This window comes from Pseudorca crassidens, chromosome 2, assembly GCF_039906515.1.
Source record: "Pseudorca crassidens isolate mPseCra1 chromosome 2, mPseCra1.hap1, whole genome shotgun sequence".
Lineage (NCBI taxonomy): Eukaryota > Metazoa > Chordata > Mammalia > Artiodactyla > Delphinidae > Pseudorca > Pseudorca crassidens.
Genome location: NC_090297.1, coordinates 4,134,145 through 4,150,481, shown reverse-complemented (window position 1 = coordinate 4,150,481; position 16,337 = coordinate 4,134,145). Strand labels below are relative to the sequence as shown.

Here is a 16,337-nt window from a genome sequence, read left to right as displayed (position 1 = left end):
CCAGCCATGTAGCAGAGTGCCTTTCAGGGTACTTAACATTTTAAAGTAAGCACATCCCATGTTTGGAGTGGTTAGATATTAAAAATCTGGTTTTTGATAATATAGTTTTGTTTTTCTAATGAATATTTAGTTCTTTTCTTATGAAATCACAAAGCACGCTTCAGGAGGTGGTGAGTCCCCTATCAGTGGAGGAAATCAAGCCCAGGCAAGACGGACCATTTGATGGGAATGTGTTGAGGGCATGTCTGTGGTCCCTCCCAGCCCAGTTTCTATTGACGCCCTTCCGTCCACTTTCCCGAGTGCTCTGTATCTGAGCTCTTCCCAGTGGTTCCTTTCTCTAGGACGCTTTCCCTCTTCCCACTTCCCCTAGCACGTTATCCGAACCTTCCTTGGGGTTCGGATCCCGTTCTCCTGTGTGTTATGGATGTCGGCATGCTTGTGTCTTAGTCATCTCAGAGGAATGGTCCTTCCTTGAGGACAGGACTCTGTCTTGGAGGCCACTGGCCACCCAGGGCCTAGTCCTGCTGCTTTGTGGGTCTTGACGGATGCAAGGCTGAGACTGAAAGGGATGCAGGCCTCTGGTCAGAGGACCTTCTAGGTTCCCTCTGATTATGGGAGCAAAAGCGATACCTGACTTCACTGCTCTTGGGGAAGAGGTGAGCGGAGGGATTTTGTTATGTCGGATCAAAAACAAGTATCTCTTTAGTTGCAATTTTACCAGTGAGAGTTATTTAAGGATTGATTCTTTTTTGCTCTTCGGCTGAGCAAACGGAGCAATTCCCTTGTCTCCCTAGAAAAATACTTTTCCTGTTTGTTGAGTTCTTTTCCAAGATGCTCAGTTTATTGGTCGGTTTGGCCAAAGGTGCCTTGGTTCGGGCTGTCACAGGAGGTGTTTTCTCCCTCAGAAAACAAGCACATGACCCTCATTGAGAACTGCAGCCTGCAGTACACGCTGAAGCCACACCCGCTCCTGGAGCCCGTGTTCCACCTTCTTCCCGAGAACCTTCTGGTGTCTGGTCTGCAGCAGATACCTGGTCTCCTTCCAGCTCATGGAGAATCGGGTAAGGGCTCCTCTGTTTCTGTCCACTTGGTGAGTCTCTGTTAGTTCATGGTCAGACCTTGCAGGACCTGGGGCGAGGGCTGGCTGGGCCCTCCAGCAAACAGCCTGGTGGTGGGGGGAGGGGGAGGAGGGGGAGGGCAGCAGTGTCGTCTCGTTCGCAGCCCCTTCCTGAACACACCTCACATCCCTCAGGTCATCTCTGCCTTCTCTCCTTGAGAAATGCTTTCATAAGACAAATAGCCCATGTCTGTATGACTGTGGCCAGAAGAACCACTGTTGCTAGATCCCACCCTTACTGGGCCACCATGTCAGTGGCTTAATTATTATCAGTTTTTAATTGTGGTAAAATAGACGTAACATAAAATTTACTGTTTTAACCATTGTCAAGTGTGCAGTTCAGGGGCATCAGGTACATTCACACTGTTGTGTAACCATCCTCCCCGTCCACTTGCAGAGCCTTTTCATCGTCCCAGACGGAAACTCTGTCCCGCTAGACGCTGACTCCCCTTCCCCTCCCCAGCCCTGCCCCCGCCTTCTGCTCTCTGTCTCTATGAGTTGACTCCTCTAGGGACCTCCTAGGCGTGGAATCCTCCTACAGCATTGGTCCTTTTGTGACTGGCTTATTTTGCTGGGCATAATGTCCTCAAGGTTCATCCCTGTTGTTCTGTGTGTCGGAATTTCCTTGCTTTTTAAGGCTGAATGGACGGACCACGTTTTGTTTATCCATTTACCTGTGCATGGACACTTGGGCTGTTCTGCCTTCCAACTTGTGAGTGAAACTGCTCGATTACTTTGCAACTGAAATTCATGGGACAGGCTCAGGGCTGTGTCTGGGTGTGTTTTAGAAGTTGATTCTCCTGGTGGGTGTGGGTCAGCCCTTCACAGCCACGAGCCACTGTGAGGGCTGCTCTCCTCTCAGGTCCTGCCGACGGGCCTCCCTCCTCGGTCTCATGCTCCCTCTGAGTACTCTTGGGGGCTTTTTGCCTGGCCGTCTGGGAGAATCCAGGAGGAGGGACCGCACCAGCCTTCCCACCTGGGGCTGCTGGAACCTCTGGTCTCGGTGGGCCGGCTGCAGCTCCCATCCAGGAGGGGCAGGATGTGGCTTTGGGTGTGAGTGGCTGGGGAGGAGATCTGGGAGGTGCAGAGTGTTTGGCTCAGAACAGAGACACTCAGGACCCGAAGAGACGGCTCAGCTCCAGGAGGGAGAGTGTTTGTCTCGGTGACGATGTCCCTGCGCGTGGCCTGGGCGCTGTGGTCTTGTTATCTGAGTTCATGAACTCCTGGGACGGGTGCACGGTGGTCATCACCATCACGAGGTCACTGTTTCTCCAGCATCTCGGAGAAGAGACGATGATACATGAGAAATGACCAGTTAACCGTGAACAGGAGCACGTCCTGGGCGGGGGATGGAGGGGGTCCCAGGTTTGGATCTGCCGTGGGTCACCAAGCTCTAACCCTCCTGAAGCCCCCCATAGGCAGCCGTGTTGCCCTCTGCGATGCGCCTGTGTTCACCCAAGAGGGAGGGAGGAGAAGTTAAGAGTTACAGGCAGGCAGAGGGAGAACCTCCTTCCTGGTCATGCTGTTGGGATTGAGAGGGTGGAACCTGCATCCGGCTCTGAGCCGCCCTCCCACTGGTCATGGGGGCGCTGTCAGCACCGCTGTGACTACGTGGGTATCAGGCATCTATGTGCGCACCTGCGGGGAGCTCAGCTTCTATGAGTCTTTCTGACCTGGGATTCTGGGAATTTAAACAGAATGTTCTCGAGGCCTGAGTTATATCCATCACCAGTGGGTGTCAGTAGAACTGCAGATACAACATGAAAGTACGGAAGCGGAGCTCGGGCCTGCTTCTGCGTCCCTCCTGGAAGGTGAAGGAGAAGCTCAGATGCCCAGACAGGCCCCGCGTTTGTTCTCAGCATCTCAGGTCGGACCGTGGGAGTCAAGGGCTGTGTTACAGAGAGGAGTTCTGGATCCAAGGAGCGTGAGTTCAGCTCCGGATCCTGAAGTTCGTGTTTTCGGAAGAGCTGAGCCCCTCTGGCCTCCGGTTTGCCTCCCTGGAATGGAGCGGCTGCCACTGGGCACTTTTAATAGATGCAGGTGGTGCCTGTAAATGGCAAAGATGGAGGACAGTTTACGTTGTTGATGTTTAAAAACAAATGGCCGGAATTGGTCTGGTGGGCGGGCAGGAGCTGCCGTCACCCGTGCAGGAGCCCCGCTTGCTCCTCGGGGGAGGGGCCGAGGGCAGCCTCCCCTCCGTCCCCGAGACCGTCTGGGAGCAGAGACCCTGTTGCTCAGCCCTTTCTCACAGCGGTTATTGTCTCCGTTATCATTTCTGCCCAGGATCTTACGGGCTTTTGTGACTCATCTTTGAAAAAGGGTTTCTTGGCTGGATACTGTTTTATGGCCCTGAAAGGGCCCAGGCAGGGACTGGTGCTGGCGTCCGTGGTGCTGGGAACCGGGGATCGCTTGTCTAATTTGCAGAGGGTTTGGTTATATTTGGGTGCCGCGTTGGGACTCGGATATTTGTTCCTTTGTAAAATGCCACAATACAGGAGGAGTGAGTTGTTTTCCACTGAAATGTGGACTGAGGTCACTGCAGGTTCACACGCGGTTTTAGTTAAGTGGGGCAGCCTCGCAGCAGCTGCAGGAGGTCTGGCTGGCAGAGGTGGTGAAGGGCGCTCCGGGCACCTTGCTGGGCAGTCAGTGCAGGGGGCTCACTGCTGTCAATCACCCCTTGTCCCCTGCTTGGTCTGGCTCACTGCCGCTGCTCTCCGGGATCCCATCCTCCCTCCCTCCTGTATGTCGAGCATCGCCGTGGCAGCTCTGTGCCGTGCGGGGCAGTCCCGGGGCCAGCCCGCCCTGCCTGACCCACCAGCCCGCTGACTCCAGCCCCGGCTTCGTCATCTGTTAAACCCAGCTCGGCAGCGCTGTCCGCGGAACTGACTTGCCCGTCTGCCCCGTGGCGGCCTCCCCTATTGGTGTGTCCCCGGGCCTGCCCTCTACTTACCTACCTGAGGTGGTTCCCCAGCCCCGACCTGCCGGCGCTGCATCTCAACAAACAACATCAAGGTCCCGGGTGGGGCCCCGCACCCCAAGCCTGAGCACCTTGTGTAGAGGTGGGGTTCTCCCCGCAGGCTTCCCAGGCTGTGCTGACGGCCTGCCCTCCCCAAGTCTGGGAGCGTGGCTTCTAGATTCCCGGAGTGACCGCGGTCCCCTGCAGAGAGGGAGCGAGGGGGACAGGGCTTCCCGCTGCCGCTGAGAGCCGGGGGCTGGTGATCCTGCAGCCTAGACCCCAGTCCTTTGCGCCCTCTTAGGCCAAGGGCAGGTTCAAGTGACAGAATTTATCTTTACTCAATGAATTCGGTAAGACTAAAAGTTTTCCCTTCCAATCTCACTCCTAGAGAAAACCACTGCTAACAGCTCGGTGTGTGCCTTTTATACACTAATTGAGTCATTGACTCATTCACTTATTTGTGGATGGCTCAACACGTATTTGTAGAGTAGATCCCGTGCGTGGCAGGCCCGTGCTGGGGCTGGGGGTGCAGCCCTGTATTCCCAGTGGAGCATCAGGGCATCTTTCCCAGATGAAGGTAAGCGAGGGCCAACCTCACAGTCTAACCACGGTCCTCATGGGCAGTGGGAGGTGTTTCAGAGCCGGTGTGGACCGGCTCAAGCTCATTTCCACTCCTGCCTAAATCGTTCCTAAATTTCGCTTGCATTCTGTTGCCTCTGTTGCAGTGTTCCCTCTATCTTGTGAGGTGCATTCTGGCGAACGAAATACCCTCGGCAGGAGAGCCATGTCCCCGGGAGGCTGGGGTCCGCGGGTGGGGGGACGTGGTTAGGGCCTAGCGGGGAGCTCCTTGGGCATCTCGGGTGTTTCCAAGCGCTTCCCTGAAGGGTGTCGCTAGGGAGGGGTTCTAGTGGTCCCCATTTTCTCTGCAGTGCATTCAGGGGAGTCTCAGAAGAAGATGGATCGTTGTGCAGTAGGGTTTGTCTTCCCACGGGAGCACTGCTGTTGCTGGGAGTTGCAGCCTTGTCCAGAGACTTGGCAACAGATCGGTGAAAGCTTGACCCAGTTACAGAGCACGAGGGTCAGCAGTCCCCACCACCGGGAGGTCAGCTCTGCTGAGGCCCCTTGTGTCTGTCCTGGCTGCTGACGCTGGTCGGTTGAATGACTGAATGACAATGTCAGACGGCAAGGCTGTGCTTTGTGGGCGCTGCTGGAATGTTGGGGAAGAGCCCTGAGGCCGGCGGTGGTGCGCCCGCTCTGCTCCTGGCCCCGTGTGATGGCTCCAAGCCTCTGCTGTGGCCGGTCTCCTCTGTAACATGGGGACATTATGAGGACCTGCCCAGAGAGGGACACAGGGAGGGTCCAGCGAGCGTGAGCTGCTGTTCTTCGGTCAGGCAAGTTCTGCCTTGAGTTGAGCCAGAAGGCTCCTCCGACGTGGCCACCTGTGGCTGCCGCAGGACATCTGGGAGGTCGGATCTGTCTCCTGTGGGAGGGCCCTTCAGGGCTCTTCTTTCTTCACTCGCGGCTTCTGGAAGCTTGCGGAGCAGGTCCCCGGCCAAGCCAGGCTTGGAACTGGGCACCTTGCGTCGGGAAAGGCGTTGGTTCTGGGTTTTCCTTCTGTTCCTGTGGCAGCCTGCAGACGGGGGTCTGGCTGGTGGCTGTTCTCTCTGTTCCAGTGCTTGTTGACCGTGGAGTGACCTCTGGCTTGGGGGCCAGGCAGACCCTCTGCGGGAGCAGCCCCGGGGGGAGGGCACTCATTTCCCACTTACGCTTCTCTGGAAGCAGGACTTGACGTGGAGGGAAGGTTAGCAGGTAACATGTCGGGGTGTCCCTTTGGGGTTGGGTGATTTTGCTGCTCAGCACGGGACTGCTGGGGAGAGGGTGCTGGGTGCAGCCCGTGTGTTCTTCCCTGTGTGTTCAGTGGGCGCCCGCAGGCTGCTCTCTGCCCCAGAGATGAGAGAATGGGGTGTCCAGGGGGTCCCGGGTCCCTGGGCTGAGTGATGGAAGCCCAGGTGGGGGGCAGGGTGAGAGGGTCCCGACAGCGTCAAGGCCGAGAGTGTGTGTGTGGGTCCTGAGTGTGGGGTGGGGGGAGGTAAGGGGGTCTCACAAGGAGTACAGGGATCTCAGGGGCCGCGGCTACCTCCCTCTGGTGGAGGGGCGTGGCCGCCTTACCTGGACCCCACCCCCCACCCCCGTGACTGCCCACAGAGCCCTGGGCCACTTGAGTCTGAACACATGTTTTGGCCAAGAGTTTAACTGTGATCAAGAGGAGGGGGACTGTTTGGTAACCAGCAAACGAGCCTGTCCGTGCTTTAAAGCAGCGAGCAGGGTCATGCAGCTCAGGGTCACAGAAGAAGGCAGCGGTCTTGTGTTAAAAATGCTGAAATCACTGGAGGAGGATTGCAGACACATGAATTAACTTGCAGAATGCAAATAATATGGAGTCTGCAAAATAAGGGAGTGACAAGCATTGTTCACGCGTCCCTCCCACTTCCCTCTGCTCCGTCTCTGCACACTCACCTCCTGCTCTGAGTCCTGCCAGCATCGCTCCCTGAAATCCTGCAGGGACAATCTGTACCTCCTCCTGTCAGCGGAGGCCCCGGGTTCCTGCGCCTTGCTGCAGGAGGTGGACCGTTCGCCCTGCCCTCCAACGGCCCCCCCCAACCCCGCCGGCCCCGACGGAGGCTCCCAGTTCAGGATGTGCTTCGGACACTCGCTTGACCATTTCATGAAAGGCTGCAGTTTATATATTTCTGCACTTAAAAAAAAATCGTGGTAAAATAGACGTGTAATAAAATGTACTCTTCTAACTGTTTTTCAACATGCAGTTCTGTAGCGTTAAGAACGTTCACATCCTTGAGCAACCCTCCCTCTCCAGAACGTTTTCCTCCTGCAGAACAAGACTCCGCACCCATGAAGCGCTAACTCCCCACCCGCCGCCCCCCAGCCCCTGGCAGCCTCCATTCTCCTTTCCATCTCGGAATTTGACTAATTTAAGTACCTCATATAAATGGAATTATCCAGAACTTGTCTTTTTGTGACTGGCTTATCTCACGCAGCATAATGTCTACAGCGTTCATCCACGTTGTAACATATGGTAGAATTTCCTTCCTTTTTTAAGGTTGAATGATATTCTGTTGTGTGGATGGACCCCATTTTGTATGTCGGTCCATCTGTGGATGGATACTGGGTTGTTTCCACTTTTTGGCTACTGTGAATAATGATACCTGCACTCTTAATTGGGTCTGATTCATCAACTGACCTGCTTTAAACGATTAAAAAATGATGAAAGGAATACATAAACTTTCTCAGAAGTATCAATCAAACCTAGTGCAGATTTGTGATAGGGAAGGTACAGAAAGCCACAAAGAGGGAAATAAGATAATCTGTGATTGCTGCCTACAGATATACATGCATAGGCCACCATCAAAAAGTCTATAAATAATAAATGCTGGAGAGGGTGTGCAGAAAAGGGAGCCCTCCTACACTGTTGGTGGGAATGTAAATTGATACAGCCACTGTGGAGGACAGTATGGAGGTTCCTTAAAAAACTAAAAATAGAGTTACTGTATGATCCAGCAATCCTACTACTGGGCATATATCCAGAAAAGATGGAAACTCTATTTCGAAAAGATACATGCACCCCAATGTTCATAGCAGCACTATTTACAATAGCCAAGACATGGAAGCAACCTAAATGTTCATTGACAGGGGAGTGGATAAAGCAGATGTGGCACATATATACAATGGAATATTACTCAGCCATAGAAAAGAATGAAATAATGTCATGTGCAGCAACACGGATGGACCTAGACATTATTATACTAAGTGAAGTCAGAGAAAGACAAATATCATATGATATCACTTATCTGTGGAATCTGAAGAAATATACAAAGGAACTTATTTGCAAAACAGAAATAGACTCACAGACTTTGAATACAAACTTATGGTTATGAAAGGGCAAAGCGGGGGAGGGATACATTGGGAATTTGGGATTGACATATACACACTACTATATATAAAATAAACAACAAGGACCTACTGTATAGCACAGGGAACTATATTCAATATCTTGTAATTATCTATAATGGAAAAGAATCTGAAAAAGAAATATGTATATATATCTAAGTCACTTTGCTGTACACCTGAAACATTATATATCAGTCATACTAAAATAAAAAAAAGAAAAACAAGAACAGAGCAACTTCTCCAAAAAATGATATACATGTATACATGTAAATGCGTATATTTTAAATAAAATTGTCATCAAATGGACTAATAACACACAGGTGTTTTTTTTTTTTTTTTTTTTGCGGTACGCGGGCCTCTCACTGCTGTGGCCTCTCCCGTTGTGGAGCACAGGCTCCGGACGCGCAGGCTCAGTGGCCATGGCTCACGGGCCCAGCCGCTCCGCGGCATGTGGGATCCTCCCGGACCGGGGCACGAACCCGCGTCCCCTGCATCGGCAGGCGGACTCTCAACCACTACGCCACCAGGGAAGCCCATAATACACAGTTTTATATGTTGTTTTTTTCACCTACAATATCATGATTACTTTTTGATTATTAAATAATCTTAGAGAATATGATTTGTTTCTCATTTTATCTGAATGAGCCACAGATTATTTAAATTCTCCTATTATTGAGCATCTGGTGGTTTCTTATTTTTGACTCTGTTATAAATAATGTTCTAATGAGCATGCCTGCAAGTAAAGTTTGCTTCCACTTTGATATATTGCTAACTAGCCTCAGAAGTCGCATTACTGGGGCAGACGGTGGATATGGACATTTTTAAGGCTCTTGACACACAAAGTTAGAGAAAATTGCCTCTTAGCTGTACTGATTTATAACCTTTCAGCAAGGTAGAGTGTTCCTTTCACCACCGTTTCATCAGCATTGAGTCTTTTTTTTTTAAACATCTTTATTGGAGTATAATTGCTTTACAATGTTGTGTTAGTTTCTGCTGTATAGCAAAGTGAATCAGCTATATGCATACGTATATCCCCATGTCCCTTCCCGCTTGCGTCTCCCTTCCACCTTCTCTAACCCACACCTCTAGGTAGTCGCAAAGCACCGAGCTGATCTCCCTGTGCTATACGGCTGCTTCCCACTAGCTATCTGTTTTACATTTGGTAGTGTATGTATGTCAGTGTTACTCTCTTACTTCGTCCCAGCTTACCCTTCCCCCGCTCCACGTCCTCAAGTCCATTCTCTACGTCTGTGTCTTTTTTCCTGTCCTGCCCCTATGTTCATCAGAACCGTTTTTTTTTTTTAGATTCCATATATATATGTTAGCATATGGTATTTGTTTTTCTCTTTCTGACTTACTTCACTCTGTATGACAGTCTCTAGGTCCATCCACCTCACTATAAATAACTCAGTTTCATTTCTTTTTATGGCTGAAGAATGTTCCATTGTATATATGTGCCACATCTTCTTTATCCATTCATCTGTCGATGGACATTTAGGTTGCTTCCACACTCTGGCTATTGTAAATAGAGCTGCAGTGAACATTGTGGTACATGACTCTGTTTGAATTATGGTTTTCTCAGGGTATATGCCCAGGAGTGGGATTGCTGGGTCGTATGGTAGTTCTATTTTTAGTTTTTTAAGGCACCTCCATAGTGTTCTCCATAGTGGCTGTATCAATTTACATTCCCACCATCAGTGCAAGAGGGTTCCCTTTTCTCCACACCCTCTCCAGCATTTACTGTTTGTAGATTTTTTGATGATGGCCATTCTGATGGGTGTGAGGTGATACCTCGTTGTAGTTTTGATTTGCATTTCTCTGATGATTAGTGATGTTGAGCATTCTTTCATGTGTTTGTTGGCAATCTGCATGTCTTCTTTGGAGAAATGTCTGTTTGGGTGTTCTGCCCATTTTTGGATTGGGTTGTTTGTTTTTTTGATATTGAGCTTCATGAGCTGCTTGTATATTTTGGAGATTAATCCTTTGTCAGTTTCTTCGTTTGCAAATATTTTCTCCCATTCTGAGGGTTGTCTTTTCGTCTTTTTTATGGTTTTCTTTGCTGTGCAAAAGCTTTTAAGTTTCATTAGGTCCCATTTGTTTATTTTTGTTTTTATTTCCATTTCTCTAGGAGGTGGGTCAAAAAGGATATTGCTGTGATTTATGTCATAGAGTGTTCTGCCTATGTTTTCCTCTGAGAGTTTTATAGTGTCTGGCCTTACATTTAGGTCTTTAATCCATTTTGAGTTTATTTTTGTGTATGGTGTTAGGGAGTGTTCTAATTTCATTCTTTTACATGTAGCTGTCCAGTTTTCCCAGCACCACTTATTGAAGAGACTGTCTTTTCTCCATTGTATACTCTTGCCTCCTTTATCAAAGATAAGGTGACCATATGTGCGTGGGTTTATCTCTTAAGCTTTCTGTCCTGTTCCATTGATCTATATTTCTGTTTCTGTGCCAGTACCACACTGTCTTGACCACTGTAGCTTTGTAATATAGTATGAAGTGCAGGAGCCTTATTACTCCAGCTCCATTTTTCTTTCTCAAGATTGCTTTGGCTATTTGGGGTCTTTTGTGTTTCTATACAAATTGTGAAATTTTTTGTTCTAGTTCTGTGAAAAATGCCATTGGTAGTTTGATAGGGATTGCATTGCATCTCTAGATTGCTTTGGGTAGTATAGTCATTTTCACGATGTTGATTCTTCTAATCTAAGAACATGGTATATCTCTCCATCTGTTTGTATCATCTTTAATTTCTTTCAACAGTGTCTTATAGTTTTTTGCATACAGGTCTTTTGTTTCCTTAGGTAGGTTTATTCCTAGGTATTTTATTCTTTTTGTTGCAATGGTAAATGGGAGTATTTCCTTAATTTCTCTTTCAGATTTTTCTTCATTAGTGTATAGGAATGCAAGAGATTTCTGTGCATTAATTTTGCATCCTGCTACTCTACCAAATTCATTGATTAGCTCTAGTAGTTTTCTGGTGGCACCTTTAGGATTTTCTATGCATAGTATCATGTCATCTGCAAACAGTGAGAGTTTTACTTCTTTTCCGATTTGGATTCCTTTTATTTCTTTTTCTCCTCTGTCTGCTGTGGCTAAAACTTCCAAAACTATGTTGAGTAGTAGTGGTGAGGGTGGGCAACCTTGTCTTGTTCCTGATCTTAGAGGAAATGACTTCAGTTTTTCACAATTGAAAACCATGTTGGCTGTGGGTTTGTCATATATGGCCTTTATTATGTTGAGGTAGGTTCCCTCTATGCCTACTTTCTGGAGAGTTTTTAATCATAAATCGGTGTTGAATTTTGTCAAAAGCTTTTTCTGCATCTATTGAGACGATCATATGGTTTTTATCCTTTAATTTGTTAATATGGTGTATCACATTCAATGATTTGCATATATTGAACAATCCTTGCATCCCTGGGGTAAACCCCACTTGACCATGGTGTATGATCCTTTAATGTGCTGTTGGATTCTGTTTGCTAGTATTTTGTTGAGGATTTTTGCATCTCTGTTCATCAGTCATATTGGCCTGTAGTTTTCTTTTTTTGTGATATCTTTGTCTGGTTTTGGTATCAGGGTGATGGTGGCCTCGTAGAATGAGTTTAGGAGTGTTCCTCCCCCTGCTATATTTTGGAAGAGTTTGAGAAGGATAGGTGTTAGCTCTTCTCTAAATGTTTGATAGAATTCTCTTGTGAAGCCGTCTGGTCCTGGGCTTTTGTTTGTTGGAAGATTTTTAATCACAGTTTCAATTTCATTACTTGTGATTGGTCTGTTCATATTTTCTATTATTTCCTGGTTCAGTCTTGGAAGGTTGTGTTTTTCTAAGAATTTGTCCATTTATTCCAGGTTGTCCATTTTATTGGCATATAGTTGCTTGTAGTAATTTCTCATGATCCTTTGTATTTCTGCTGTGTCAGTTGTTACTTCTCCTTTTTCATTCCTAATTCTGTTGATTTGAGTCTTCTCCCTTTTTTTCTTGATGTGTCTGGCTAATGGTTTATCAATTTTGTTTATCTTCTCAAAGAAACAGTGTTTAGTTTTATTGATCTTTGCTATCCTTTCCTTCATTTCTTTTTCATTTATTTCTGATCTGATCTTTATGATTTCTTTCCTTCTGCTAACTTTGGGGTTTTTCTGTTCTTCTTTCCCTAATTGCTTTCGGTGTAAGGTTAGGCTGTTTATTTGAGATTTTTCTTGTTTCCTGAGGTAGGATTGTATTGCTATAAACTTCCCTCTTGAACTGCTTTTGCTGCATCCCACAGGTTTTGGGTCGTCATGTTTTCATTGTCATTTGTCTCTAGGTATTTTTTGATTTTCTCTTTGATTTCTTCAGTGATCTCTTGGTTATTTAGTAGCATATTGTTTAGCCTTCATGTGTTTGTATTTTTTACATTTTTTCCCCTGTGATTGATATCTAGTCTCATAGCGTTGTCATCAGAAAAGATACTTGATACAATTTCAATTTTCTTAAATTTACCAAGGCTTGATTTGTGAACCAAGATATAGTCTTTCCGGGAGAATGTTCCATGAATACTTGAGAAGAAAGTGTATTCTGTTGTTTTTGGATGGAATGTCCTGTAAATATCAATTAAGTCCATCTCGTTTAATGTGTCATTTAAAGCTTGTGTTTTCTTATTAATTTCATTTTGGATGATCTGTCCATTGGTGAAAGTGGGGTGTTAAAGTCCCCTACTATGATTGTGTTACTGTCGATTTCCCCTTTTATGTCTGTTAGCATTTGTCTTATGTATTGATGTGCTCCTATGTTGGGTGCATAAATATTTACAATTGTTATATCTTCTTCTTGGATTTATCCCTTGATCATTATGTAGTGTCCTTCTTTGTCTCTTTTAAAAGTCTTTATTTTAAAGTCTATTTTGTCTGATATGAGACTTGCTACTCCAGCTTTCTTTTGGTTTCCATTTGCATGGAATATCTTTTTCTATCCACTCACTTTCAGTCTGTATGTGTCCCTAGGTCTGAAGTGGGTCTCTTGTAGACAGCATATGTATGGGTCTTGTTTTTGTATCCATTCAGCAAGCCTGTATCTTTTGGTTAGAGCATTTAATCCATTTACATTTAAGGTAATTAGCAATATGTATGTTCCTATTACCATTATCTTAATTGGTTTGGGCTTGTTTTTGTTGGTCCTTTTCATCTTTTGTGTTTCCCACTTAGAGTAGTTCATTTAGCATTTGTTGTAGAGCTAGTTTGGTGGTGCTGAATTCTCTTAGCTTTTGCTTGTCTGTAAAGCATTTGATTTCTCTGTCGAATCTGAATGAGATCCTTGCTAGGTAGAGTATTCTTGGTTTTAGGTTCTTTCCGTTCATTACTTTAAGTATATCATGCCACTCCCTTCTGTCTTGCAGAGTTTCTGCTGAGAAATCAGCTGTTAACCTTATGGGAGTTCCCTTGTATGTTATTTGTTGTTTTTCTCTTGTTGCTTTTAATAATTTTTCTTTGTCTTTAATTTTTGTCAGTTTGATTACTGTGTGTCTTGGTGTGTTTCTCTTGGTTTATCCTGTATGGTACTCTCTGTGCTTCCTGGACTACTTTCTTTCCCATATTAGGGAAGTTTTCCATTATAATCTCTTGAAATATTTTCTCAGACCCTTTCTTTTTCTTTTGGGACCCCTATAATTGGAATGTTGATGCCTTTAATGTTGTCCCAGAAGTCTCTGAGACTGTCCTCAGTTCTTTTCATTCTTTTTTCTTTATTCTGCTCTGTGGCAGTAATTTGTACCATTTTATCTTCCTGCTCACATATTCATTCTTCTGCCTCAGTTAATCTGCTCTTGATTCCTTCTAGAGTATATTAATTTCAGGTATTGTGCTGTTCATCACTGTTTGCTTGCTCTTTAGTTCTTCTAGGTCCTTGTTAAATGTTTCATGTATTTTCTCCATTCTCTTTCCAAGATTTTGGATCATCTTTACTATCACTACTCTGAATTCTTTTTCGGGTAGGTTGCCTATTTCATCATCATTTATTTGGTCGTGTGGGTTTTAACCTTGCTCCTTCGTCTGTAGCATTTTTTTTTTTGTCGTTTCATTTTTTTTTCCTTTTTTGATGGGTCGGGCTGTATTCCTGTCTTACTGGTTGTTTGGCCTGAGGCGTGCAGCACTGGAGTTTGCAGGCAGTTGAATAGAGCCGGGTCTTGGTGCTGAGATGAGGACCTCCGTGAGGCCTCACTCCAACTGATATTCCCTGGGGTCTGAGGTTCTCTGTTAGTCCAGTGGTTTGGACTCGTAGCTCCCACTACAGGAGCTTGGGCCTGACCTCCGGCCTGGGAACCAAGATCCTGCGAGCTTCATGGCATGGTTAAAAAAAAAAAAAAAAAAAAAAAGAAATAAAAAAAGGAGCAGTACAATATCAAAGAATAAAATACCAAATAAAGTTAGAAAGATAAAAAATATATTAGGAAAAATAAAACTGAAATTGAAACAACCGGTCACTGGGGGTTCCTCCTGTCCCCTAGGTGTCTGTGGTCCCTCACCAGCGCCTGGTAGGTGCCCTAGTTGTGAGGAGACATGAATTCGCATCCTCCTAGTACGGCACCTTGACTCCACCCCTCAGCATTGAGTCTTACGTCAATTTTTTTTAAAGTTTAGAATTGGCTTTCAAAATCGAAGACCTTGCATGTAAATATTTAAATAACCCTAAACATTTAGGAAGAGACAGACAGGACCAGAACGAGAACGATGACACTGATGGGGACGTAAGGGACAGACCCCTGGGGGTGTGTTTACTGGGGAGCAACTGGCTTTGCCTTCTTCCTCCTGTGTCACCTTTGCTCCAGAGCCCATGGAGAATCCTCTCTAAATGCACGTGATGCTCCCCTCTCGTGGCTGCGGCCGGGCTTCCATGTACCTGCTTGGTGCGGGTGCTGGGCTGGATGCAGGGGCCGCCGCCCCCTTCTGTCCTCACGGAGCTCACGGTCCAGGGGTGCTTCTTGATCGGGGCGGGACTTCCCTCATGGTGCCAGCCCAGCCCGAGTTTCTGCTCGTTGCCGTGCCACGCTCACGCCTATGCCTGCGTGTTTCCACGTGGTTCAGGGTAAACCTAGTGAAACGAGAAATGACGTAGTGGGCTGTGCCCTTGCTGGATAGGAAGTCATGACAAAGGGAAGCCGAGTGCAGGGGACAGATGTCACTCTGCCTCAGGCTGTCTGTGTGCCCTGGATGGCCGGATTAGGGGATTTGTTCCTGGAGATGCTTTGGGGTAGGATTTGGACCGAAAATGAAATTTGCGCTTGTTTGATCTGTTTGGTGTCTGGGCTTGGACTGAGGTGGGCTCTGGCTGTGAGTCCTCTCTGAGCGATGCCCATGCCGCCTTCTCTGTGCTTGGCCTGCGGCCTGGACCCCCCGTGGGTGAGGGGACCGTCCGGTGGTTTTGTTTCTGCGGGTCATCCCTCTGAGCCTCTCGTTGTGCAGGGGACACGCTCCGGAAGCCTCGCCTTCAGAAGTCTCTCACGTGGTACCTGGACGATTTGTTCTTCACGATGTATCCCTCCCTGGAGAAGTTTGAGGAGGAGCTTCTGGAACTTGTGATCAGCGATCACTTCCGGGAGGTACAGTCTTGGGTCGGGGAAGTTAGTCTGAACGGTGCAGGTGGAAACGGCAGGCGGAGCTGGGGAGCTCCCGGCCTCTCAAGCCCTCAGGTGGGTGGTCCAGCCCCTGGTGACACCTGTGGTCCTGTCTTTCGTCTCTTTGTGGCTGAAGAGGGACACTAGCCCATTGTCTTTATTTTTTTAAATTTTAAAAAAATTTTTATTCTTTGGCTGGGTCACGTGGCATGTGGGATGCGGGATCTTAGTTCCCTGACCAGGGATCGAACTCAGGCCCCCTGCATTGGAAGAGCGGAGTCTTAACCACTGGACCACCAGGGAAGTCCCACGAGCCCATTGTCTTAACTTTGATATTGACGAGGGTGCTGTTATCCTGAGACATTAATTAGCATTCACTTCAATGTAACTTAATCAGTCCTCATTTAAAAGTAGATTAAATCACCAAATGAGCATAGGAAAACCTGTAAAATAATCCACATTTACAAGGGACATTTTGAGGATGTTTCCAAGGAGACGACTAGGGATCTCAACCACTTTGCCCCATCGAAGCAGTTTACTGTGAGCGGTGCTCCCCCTAACACTGCTCAGTTTTGTCTGTGTGACGCTGTCCTGCAGACTCCGCACCGTGATGCCTCGTCCCCACTGTGGGCCTTTGAACACATGGCCCACTTTCGTGCATGTTCTTCGTCTGGATCTGTGCACGACCCCTCTCAGGTATCATGTCTCAGTGCAG

The 16,337-nt window shown here is 47.3% G+C and overlaps 1 protein-coding gene across 13 annotated transcripts in view; it reads left to right on the top strand.

The window, feature by feature from the left end:
- NPHP4 (nephrocystin 4) overlaps positions 1-16,337 on the top strand; it is a 148,802-nt gene that overhangs the window by 28,032 nt on the left and 104,433 nt on the right. For 9 of the 13 annotated variants that reach the window (XR_010938909.1, XM_067718197.1, XM_067718151.1 and 6 more), the window contains 2 exons: positions 906-1,061; positions 15,471-15,607. Coding sequence is in view for 12 of the 13 variants with exons in the window: in XM_067718197.1 (XP_067574298.1) it covers positions 906-1,061; positions 15,471-15,607 (293 nt within the window). In the remaining variant the exon portion in view is untranslated. The remainder of the gene's footprint in view (positions 1-905; positions 1,062-15,470; positions 15,608-16,337) is intronic. The other 4 variants (XM_067718225.1, XM_067718170.1, XM_067718243.1 and 1 more) reach the window with 1 other exon arrangement.